Source organism: Thunnus thynnus, chromosome 10 (genome assembly GCF_963924715.1).
Source record: "Thunnus thynnus chromosome 10, fThuThy2.1, whole genome shotgun sequence".
Lineage (NCBI taxonomy): Eukaryota > Metazoa > Chordata > Actinopteri > Scombriformes > Scombridae > Thunnus > Thunnus thynnus.
This window is the reverse complement of record NC_089526.1, coordinates 13,842,493-13,853,439: the sequence shown is the minus strand read 5'-3', so window position 1 is coordinate 13,853,439 and position 10,947 is coordinate 13,842,493. Positions and strand designations below refer to the sequence as shown.

Below are 10,947 nucleotides of genomic sequence, written 5' to 3'. Positions count from 1 at the left end.
TTTACAGTACATTTGTTTTGGTTTTAATTTGATTTGTGAAGAAGAAGAAAAAAAAAGACTTGATTTTATAGAGTTTTAACAGCTTTTATGAAAAAGAACATTTTTGTAGCTTTGGATAAGATTTCATGAAAGGATTTGCATTTGTTCTCTGCCTCTTCTTGTCCTCATTTGATGTTTTGGGTTTTTTCTCGCCATGATGTATATCCTCCTCTCCCTCTGTTCAGTCTTCACCACCTCTCTGTCTGTCCCCGGCTATCAACACTGAAATGCACAGATGTGTAAGTGAGTAATTTCCAAAGTAGGGAAGAGGTGGAGGGATCTCCCTCACCTTGCACACTGCCCAAACACACAGCCACTAGAGTTTATCATCATGGTTCATCCTGCTCTCTCTGATCTCCATAAAGAGGCTTTTAAATTGAGCGATTGTCTCATTTTGAACTGGAAGCAAAACAAAAAAAATCTCCTTTGACCTGTTCTTCCATTTCTTAACATCAGGCAGTGATTAAAAAAAAATGTGTGAAGTAGATGCGTCCCAGTCCACAGTGGGGAGGCCTCTCTGTTTTTATTTTATCTTTTATTTTTTGATTTTGGGGCTGGATTGTCTGATAAATGGCATGCTGGAGGAAGGCCCCGGCTCTGCTGCTGCTGCTGCTGTGGCCGTCCTTTCAACTGCTAACACACACATACACGAACACGGAGAGAACGAACCTCACTGTAGCAACAACCCCCAGATTTTAGTAATATTTATACATGACATGGTGATTATTAATTGATGTGAATTGATATTTCAAGAAAACTACTTTTTGCCTTATTCCTACCAAATGTACAAAGGAAAAGAAAACTTGGGATGGAGGAGGTGATGGGAGGGAGGGAGGGAGGGAGTGGGGGTGATTTTAAATACAATTTTATAATGTTCATTAAAATGCTGCATTTCAAGAAAAAAAACAAGGACTCTTGTGATTTATGTGTTGTGAGGGTGTCCCATTGCATTCACACGTCTGACAGGAGCACTGGGGCAAAAAAAAGGGTGATATGACGTCATTTTGCAGTCTGGTTTTGGGGAAGCTTGAGCTGTGAGAAATGAGGAAATTAATTAATACAGGGTGTTGAAAAAAGGGGGGGGGGGGGGGGGGGGGGCGACAAGTCTGTCAGTCGTGAAGTAGGTCCAGGGTTGAAAACTAACGTGACGAGATGAATTGCTGTGTTGGGGTCTGAGTCACTCTCAATGTGCGTTCAATAGCAAAAAACAGCCAGAGCAGCAGTCTGGTACAGAGCTGGTGGGGGCCGGAGAGAGAGAGAGAGAGAGGGAGAGAGGGAGAAGGACGCAGTGTGGGCGGGTTAAGAAACGCCGAGAGGGAGGGGACGCAAGCGTAATATTCCCACCGATTTTCTCCTCTCCTCTGCTCCGTACAACCGAGAAAACAAGGGCATCGCTCTCCTCATCTTTCCTCGCATCTCACCACCGACTCTTAACATCAGGCCCCGAAAGACACCCCTGTCATTTGCTTGAGCTGCTGTTTAAAAAGAGCATCGGCGGTGTGTGTCCTCCACCCCCACCTCCTCTCTCTCTCTCTCTCTCTCCCTCTCTCTCTATCTATCTCTCTCTCTCTCTCTCTATCTCTCTCTATCCCCCTCTCATACCTGGAGGTTTGGTTTGGTTTCAGCTTTTGCGGGAGGGATTGCCGAGCCGAGCGGCAGGGGCGTGAGAGGCGGATGCTGCGAGCGTAGAGGCTGGGTACCAAAACCAGGAGCATCACCGCACTCGCCACGGTAATGTCAAATCGGCACGGTTTTCTGCTCCTTAACCTTCATATCTGCGACATTTTCCCTCCTCCTCTCCTGACTCTAAAGGTCGGAATATAGCTTACAGGCAAGTCATGGAGCCCAAGCTGGTAAATGTGTGTCAATACCAGCCTGTAATGTAAATCTGCTGATTATTGTCGCATAGCATGTTTCTGATCCTGGATGTGTGTGTGTGTGTGTAACAGCTTTAACAACCTGTGAGCAGATGGAGTCTCATGTTATAGCCTGTATTTCTTTTCCCTTTACATTTTGATTTAATCTTCTATATGTTGTCCTGTAGCCCATCAAGGACTGCAGCAATAGAAAAAAAATGTGGAGGCTTGTTATGTCAATGAGAGATGAAAACCCCCCCCAAGGACTCATTTTTCAGTTGTGGCTACTGCCACAAGACAGCAGCTGCATTTTTTTTCACCCCCCTCCAACAAACCACAATTAAAACACCCACACAGCCACATGCAAAACATATTCTAGTGACACACACACACACACACACACACACAGATACACACGACCAGGTATGTGCATGCTTCATAGACTATTCTAGGATCTCCAGTTGCAAGCGTGTCAGTCTGATTTTGAGGAAAGCCAGAATACAGCATTATGGAGGAACACGAATTATGGATTTAATATGCATCTTCAAATTTAGTTCATTATGTGTGGGGAGGGGGCTTACACCACCTGAGATCAAAGGTTACATACATGATGCTTAATTTTTTTTTTCGCACAAATGCAGCTATAAAAACCTCTGTGCATCTGAAAGGCCTGATCTCTCTCTCTCTCTCTCTGTCTTCTTACTGTACCTGTCTCTTCCAGTGCTGATCAGTTGTTGATGCATGTACTGTATTCCTCCTCCTCACCCCACCCTGTTGCCCCCTCTACCTTTCCTTCCCTTTCCTCCCTCAGATGGACAGAATGAATTTTCTCTCCTTCCTCTTCCTTTGCTTGACTTCGGTTGCCACTGGCAACAAAGGTCAGTTCCTCATCCTTTTGACTGTTAATTGTGAAGTGTTGAGATAATGGTTTACATCGCCATGGGAGCAGGCAGACCTGAGCCATGGCTGTTTCCCCCCACCCCCCTCAAAATGCTCCTAATGACTTTATTGACATGTGTAATAATTAATTACTGCATCACATAGCTTCATCATTACATAAACAGTGCATTTTACGTAGGGCTGGGCAATATATTGATATTATATCAATATCATGATATGACACTCGATATGGTGATATGTCATAAATGTTATCCCGGTTTTAAAGGCTGCATTACAGTAAAGTGATGCAATTTTCTGAACTTATCAGACTGTTCTAGCTGTTTTATTATTTGTTTTTACCCACTTAGTCATTATATTCACATTAATAATGATTATTTATCAAAAATCTCATCGTGTAAGTATTTTGTGAAAGCACCAGTCCCTACAATACTGTCGCAATATCGATATCAAGGTATTTGGTTAAAAATATTGTGTTATTGTGTTATAGTGATATTTGATTTTGTCTATATCGCCCAGCCCTAATTTGACGTACATTTCGTGTTTTCGTGACCCAGTGTGCATGTGCTTGTTTTGCTGTGACTCTGTGAGGATGATGAACCTGCTTCTTCCTCTACAGCAGATTTATCATCCTTGATAACTCTGATTCAACATCATTGTTCCAGTGATTATCATGCTGGGGGAATGGAACAGACAGCGTGGAGGGGGGAGAATGTCAGAGAAGGAGGGAGAGGAGAGTGATGCAGGGAAGACGAGGAGATTGAAGGAGAGATGGAGTGTCAGAGAAACACAGCGAAGAGGGGGGAGAGAGAGAGAGAGAGAGAGAGAGAGACTGGGGGAGATGGTAGGGGAGACAGAGGGGAAGGAGCAGTGACAGGAGAGGACGTGGCCAAAAAGATGCAGACCGATAAGGAGGAGGGAAGACGAGGAGGAGGAGGAGGAGGAGGAGGAGGAAGAGGAGGAGGAGGTGGAGGTGGTGGGGGGGGGGAGTGAGGGTGGAGAGGTGGTACGTGAGATCAGGTGACACGAGGGAAAAGGAAAAGTGTGAGATATCAGAGCGTTTGTGTGCGTGACAGAGGGAGGCAGACAGACAGATGAGGAGGGGTGGATGAGTGTTGTGGCGACACAGAGTGACAGAGAGAGGAGGAGTGCCAGGGGAGACGGAGAGAGCTGGAACGGGATGCCTCTCAATCTGTAATCCCGGATGTAATCCACAGGCCTGATGATCAGATTAATGTTATATAGCAGAGGAGGAGGGGAGGGAAAGAGAGAGGGAGGGAGGAGATCAGCTGAGTGGACAGAGGGCAGCAGATAAATGACCAAAAAAGAGACATGGCAGAGGACTGTGGCGATGGAGGAGGAGGAGACGTTGTCAGCCAGGACCTTGAGAAGAGAGGATCAATATCTTTGATCAGGGCTGCATATTGAACCAAAATACTTTTTTGGAACTCACCAAACAGAGTATCAAAAACTCTCTGACATGGAAAATGTAGTCTGATCTGACACTTCCTCATTTAAATCATTATTTTGCCAATTTTAGGCTGTTTTATTCCTGCAAAGTTCTTGTGCTGATGATTTTGTTTGAAGATTTGTTCACTTTTGACACCAATTGAGAATTTTAGCTTCTTTGTTAATGAAAAAAAAAAAGTTCTTTAAAAGTTTAAGAAGTTTTAAGACCTTATAAGTAAAAGTAGTTAAGGCTGCAAGTAAGGATTCTTTTTTATTATAGATTAATGTTCTGATTATAAATTTATATCTCGTCTTCAAAATGTTAGAAATTAAAATTGCTTTTTGTTCGGTCAACAGTCTAAAACTTAAAGTAGTAGTAGTTTATTATCTCATGAGACCAAAAAAAAGCAGCTAATCTTCACATATGTGATGCTGCAACTAGGGAGTGTTTGATATTTCTGCTTGAAAATTACAATTAAACACCTCAATGTAAAAAATACTCCATTACAAGTAAAAGTCCTGCATTCAAAATTTGACTTACGTAGAAGTACTATAAGCAAAATTAGCTTTAAGTTCTCATTAGGCAGCAGAATGGCCCCTTTCTCGGTTGTATATTACATTATTGGATTATTATTATTGATGCATCAAGCAGCATTTTAATGTTGTCGCTAGTCGAGGTGATGCTAAATTTAACTAACTAGTAGCTGTCAGGTATATTTTAGTAATAAGTGTAGAGCTGCAACAATTGGTTGATCGACAGAAAATCAGCAGCTATTTTCATCATCTGATAATCATTTTAGTCCTTTTTTTAAGCAGAAATATTAAAAGTTTGCTGGTTGCAGCTTGTTGAATGTGAGGATTTGAAGTTTTTCTGTGTCATACATGATCGTGAAATAGATATCTTTAGTTGATTAGATAAAACAAGACATTTGAGGATTATAATGGACATTTTTTCAGTATTTTCTGATATATTAAAGACAGATTAGAAAATAATCGGCATGAATTGACTGCAGCAGTAGATTATAAAAATAAATGTTAGTTACAGCTCTAAAAAAGTGGAAGTAGTTGTGTGAATTCGCATTAAAATGGAGGCAATGGAGTACATGTACCTCAAGTTTTTACTTTAGTACAGTACTTCAGTAAATGTTTCCTCTGCTGAGACAAAAATATTTATATTCCGCATTAAAGTATCAAAAAAAAAGTGTCATTACCAAAAAGTCAGATATGGTATCAAAGCTACAATCACAAAATTTCAAATGATACGCAGCCCTGTCTTTGAAGACGGAGAAGTTTGATCAGATTCAGAACCAGCAGCATTTTCTTCTCCTGAGTCTCCTCTCACAGAGGAGAAAATTAGTTCCAGTTTGATTTTCTGGAAAATTCAGTGTGAAGACAACAAAGCAACTGCTAAACACAAGTCTTGTGCTTCTGTCTGATTTGAAACTCGGTATCTCCGGCGTTAAAAGATTGAGGACAACAGAGGGGAGGCTCTCTTTGCTGGAGTGTAAAATCGTCATCCTTCTGGCTCATTAACTTGGCCTTTGATCATTCAGCACAGAACATTCAGCCCATGGATGAATAATTAATTCGCAATTAAAGGTTAAATTCACAGTAAACCTCAGGCATTTGATTTTGACTCAGCTGTTTTTTTTGTGTTTTTTTTTAAATACATTATTGTGCAGCTCCTGTGGCAGGCCAGTTTAGCTGATTGATATGAGCAATATACCTCTCTGTGTGTGATAAGGTGAAATCTGACTGGTTTTAATTATGCTGCCAACCAGGAAGGTGCGCAGAGTGGCGCTTGACATGAACGAGAGAAGGAGGGGAGAAAGGAAGAAAAAGGGGGGGGGGGAACTGTGAGGGTCTGAATGTGATTAAATAGTGTCTTTGTGGCCACACACACATACATTGTGTATTTTTCCACCCGTGCACACTCTCATCATGTCCTTGCCTATAATGGAGTGTTAAAAATAGGCACGTTGGTTCCTTCTAATTGCTCCATTTAACCCAAAGCCTCTTCGGTCTCTTCTGTGTGCCGTTCAGCCAATAAGCACAAGCCATGGATCGAGACAGAGTACCAGGGGATTGTCATGGAGAACGACAACACCGTACTGCTCAATCCCCCGCTCTTCGCCCTGGACAAGGATGCTCCACTACACTACGCAGGTAACACCAACAGCACTAAACAACATGGAGTAATGTAAGATGAAAAGCCAAAAATGCTCTAAAATGTTTGAACTGTTCCATGAATTTGCTCGAACATCCTCAGAACTGGCAACTGTGAAAAATAGGTCAAATCATCTGCTTGCCTTGCCAAATTGAAAATCATCTAACCTTGATTTTCCAGACAGGAATGATGCTGCAGCTGTGTGACCAATCAGAGCATTTGGTTTATTTATGTCTGTTTAGTTGCTTGGACTTTAATAGTAAACTTGATGCTGATTTTTTTTTTTTCAGAGAGAGATGAGTTTGCAGCTATCCGACTGCTGTCATTGCCGGCCATATTTCCCAATAGAGTCTAAATATTAAAGGCAATGTATTCAGTCACAGGGTCCACTATTTTTAGACCATCATAGTGTAATTCAACCCGTCATTGCTCGAGCAGTCAGCAGCTTCTCTGCTCTGCAGTTTCGCTGAAGTGAGGCAATCATGTTTGCACTCGGGGTCCTGGAAATAACCATGTTCAGTCAAATTATAACAGATCAACTAGAATTACTCCGGGGCTCCCTGAAATTTATTGGGCTCGTGTCAAGAAGGGAGAGGAAATTAACTGTTTGAGCAGAACCTTCCTACTTTCAACTTACAGTATGTCTGTCAGAGTAGATCAGATACTACTCTAAAGGTTTCATTTTGAGTCTCGACTGCATTCATTTCTGTTCTATTCTTATGATGATGTTAAAATAGCAGATATCTGTCTCCTCTGATATTCTGGGGCCTAAAATCTACTGAATATTACAATAAGTTGTCACAATTAGTTCAACAATGACAGATGTTATGATAGATATTTTCGTATATACATCATACATTTCATAAATGCATCAGTGTCTGATATTTCACCTCTCAAACTGGCTCATTTCAGATTTGTTTGTCCTAATTAATATAATAGGACTACTAAAAGATTGTAGACGTGTACTGGACTGTGGGCCAATTTATTGGTTGAATTTCTAGTTATATGTTACTGGTTGTTGTAGCTACTACAATAGTAATCATAACATATTTTTTGCACTTTTAAAACAAAATTACAAAGTGCTTCATAAAAAAAAAACTGGGAAGGAAACATTAAAATAACAGAAATGATTTGGAGAATACAAAGAAGTTAAAAGTGACAGAGCACAGATTACCTACTTTAGAAATACATGTTTATAAAAAATATCTTTTAGTAGAGATTTAAAGGAAGTCACTGAGGTGGCAAGACAAATTTTAACAGGCATCTCCTTTAATTTTAAGTCTATTGATTGTTAGCAGAGTTTTGTTGCAGGATCTGAGGTTGAAGGCGGGTATGGAGGGGCACAAAAGCTCACAAATATGTGCTGGAGCCAGACAGCAGAGTGCTTTAAAAGTAGAGACTAAAACCTAAAGAAATCTATTCTAAAATCAACTGGAAGCCAATGCAAAGAAGGCAAATTGGGGGTTAAAACATCATATTTCTTGTTATTAAGAGTCTGTTTGCAGCGTTCTGTGTAAGTCATGAGCAGCTTTACCAGTCAGGCAGGTAAAAGAGAGTTCTGGGAATAATTAAAGCATGAATGATTTTCTTCAAGTCAGAGAAGGATAAAAATAATCACATTTTTGAAACAGCACCATGTAGATAAAAAAATTATATTACCACACAGGATCCAGACAGTTTTATTTCTTGAAAATCACAATTTAACTAAATCTAATATTCATAATGTAACTTTAGTGATGTTCCTCCCTCCCTCCGTCTCCCTCCCTCTTTCCCTCCTTCAGGTGAGATTTGTGGTTTCCGGGTGCATAATGGCCCCTCAGGTTCAGGTTCGGTCCAGTTTGAAGCAGTGGTTCTGGACCGCTCCACTGGTGAGGGTCTGGTTCGGTCCAAGGAGCCACTGGACTGCGAGAGCCAGCGGGAGCACAGCTTCACCATCCAGGCCTACGACTGCGGAGAGGGGCCCGATGGAGTCAACAGCAAGAAATCCCACAAGTTAGTCCTCCATCCTCCTCTTCCTCTTTGTTGAAACAGAAGATGTTTTGGTAACACTTTATTTTAGAGGTCCTTTAATCTTATATGAATTTCCTGGGAGTAATTTAGAGGTATTTAATGGTTACTTTGGACATTTTACAGAGAGGTTGGCGCAATTCGGTACAAATTATAAGAAAAACAAAACAATTGTGAAGTTGGTCTTGTTGGTAAGAACCCACTCATTATATTCTTCAACAGACAGAAAATACTTAGTTTGTGTGTCTAACAATATATTAGCATATTAGATTATTTCTGAAAAACTCTATAATAAGCACATTTCCCATATACTGCACTACCAAATTATATAACTTCAAACTAAGAATAAACAGTTACACAGCAGCTACATTTAGGAAATTATTGAAAAAAACTAATATATATTGTTTGACACACACAAAACTACACACTGAAAACTAATTATTTTCTGTCTGTTAAAGAACTGTCATGTCTAATTTATTAAGAATTTGCAAATAACAATTACTTATAACCCAAATAAATTGAGTGGGTACTTAACTAAACCAACTAAACACTTTTTTTTTCCATTTTTCTTATAATTTGTTCCAAATTTGCACCACTCTTTCGGTCAGATGTCCTAAAAATTAACTGTTTAATACGTGCAAATTACTCAGAATATTTCCAGGAAATTAGTATAAAATTAAAGGATATTCTATGTTTTTACCAATAATTAGAGTCACTATCTGAGGTTCCTGCGCACTAAGAAGACTATATAGCCATCACCCCTTCCTGTTGTTACAATAATCCATCTCTTCCTCCCCTCCTTGTGTTTTGCCGCCCACTCCGTCCCTCAGGGCCACCGTGCACGTACGAGTGAACGACGTCAACGAGTTCTCCCCTGTGTTTGTCGAGCGTCGCTACGAGGCTTCAGTCCCAGAAGGACGTCTGTTTGACCGAATCGTGCGCGTGGAGGCCCTGGATGCCGACTGCTCCCCGCAGTACAGCCAGATTTGCTTCTATGACATCATCACTCCCAATGTGCCCTTCGCTATCGATAACGACGGTAAGATATATTTTATTCTGCAGTAAATCAAAGGCTGTTGGACTCAGAGGGACCTATTAATTTTTGTCATTCTCTGCGACCAGTCACCACATTATTTTTCTTATTTGCTGTCTGCACTGTCTGTTCTGAATGTCCTTGGCTGCAAGTAAAATCACTCAATCCAATATTCAATTCAGTATTTGACTCCTAAACTGCAGATGTCCTCAATACATGAAAAACACACATTAGACACCGCTGAGATATTGATGTCTGGAAAGCAGCAGAGTGAAAAGAATTGCAGGTACTTAATTCTGCTCACAGGTAGATGCCAGAAGATGTTAAAATAGACTTTGTGTGGGTGGACTATTGTTCTGTGTCTGCATAAACACCGCAGCAGCTGTTGAGGTTTTAAATAGCATCCTTTTGTGTAGATTCCCCAACTTCTTTTATTGTATCCATTGACTGCTCGGTGGGGGGATCAATTGTGGACATTTTGTAATATGACACAGCAGCTGAGGAGCACCGAAGGACCCTGTTTTAGTCTGACGCTGCAGAATTTGTCCGTGACTTGGAGGGTTTTTGAGAGGATGAGCAGCTCCTTTCTTTTTTGGGTGAGACTGGTACGGCAGCACAGAGACCTTTTGTTCCGACCGTGTACAGATGCTGCGGGCTCGTCTATTGTCGATTTTCTCTTTTTTTTTCCTTTACTTTGTCTTTTTTTGTTGCTATCACTGTTGCTCTTTCATCCTTCTGTTTCTCTGGTCACCACTGTCACAGCATCTTATTTCTTTACCTATTGTTTGTCAGCTGGCATGCTGAGCGCTGTCAGCCCATCACACTATTTGCTGTTGTCTTTATCTCAGAAAACAGGAAAACCCTTCAATTTTCGTTCAGTTCTGTGTCATTTATCTTGCCCATTTTTTTCATTTTCACTGTCTATTCCTGAATATAGTGAACTGTACAGGATAACGGCTCCATTAATGTGTATGAGCAGGGATGGTAGAGGTTTATCAATGAGTGTTCATTTGTGCTGTGTTTTCAATTACGCAATCTTGTTGTTGATGACTAACCCCTCTATTTCTGTATCCCTTTTATTCTTTGTTTCATTATTTCTCGTCCTTTCTTTCCTGTCTGCCTCTCCCTTCCCTGCTCTCTGTCTCCTAGGAAACATTAAGAACACTGAGCCGTTGGATTCGAAGCGTCAGCGTGTTCACACCTTCTGGGTGACCGCTTTTGACTGTGGAAAGAACCGTGCTCAAGCTGACGCCCAGGTTGTTGTCACGGTCAAGCCATCCTGCAAACCCGGCTGGATCGGTAATCAATGCCACAGATTGCTCTGTTTCTGTCACAATTATCATCCTGGAATAAATGTCGTGAGATTTTAGAAATGTTTTTTTAGTTTTATCTGTTGCTTTTTTGGATGAAATTCTCCCTCTGAGTTGGAATTTGTGTGGGCTGGTGCCTGGATGAGTCACCTTTGCATGTTTATATCAAGATCTGAGTTTTAAAGAGGT

The 10,947-nt window shown here is 40.9% G+C and overlaps 1 protein-coding gene across 3 annotated transcripts in view; it reads left to right on the top strand.

The window, feature by feature from the left end:
- Positions 1-1,124: 1,124 nt before the first annotated feature.
- Positions 1,125-10,947, top strand: part of clstn3 (calsyntenin 3) — a 29,146-nt gene continuing 19,323 nt past the window's right edge. The window contains exons 1-6 of one of the 3 annotated variants that reach the window (XM_067601138.1): positions 1,125-1,770; positions 2,707-2,773; positions 6,285-6,407; positions 8,190-8,400; positions 9,246-9,454; positions 10,598-10,747. In XM_067601138.1, coding sequence (XP_067457239.1) covers positions 2,707-2,773; positions 6,285-6,407; positions 8,190-8,400; positions 9,246-9,454; positions 10,598-10,747 — 760 coding nt within the window. In that variant the 5' untranslated portion in view covers positions 1,125-1,770. The remainder of the gene's footprint in view (positions 1,771-2,706; positions 2,774-6,284; positions 6,408-8,189; positions 8,401-9,245; positions 9,455-10,597; positions 10,748-10,947) is intronic. The other 2 variants (XM_067601137.1, XM_067601139.1) reach the window with 2 other exon arrangements.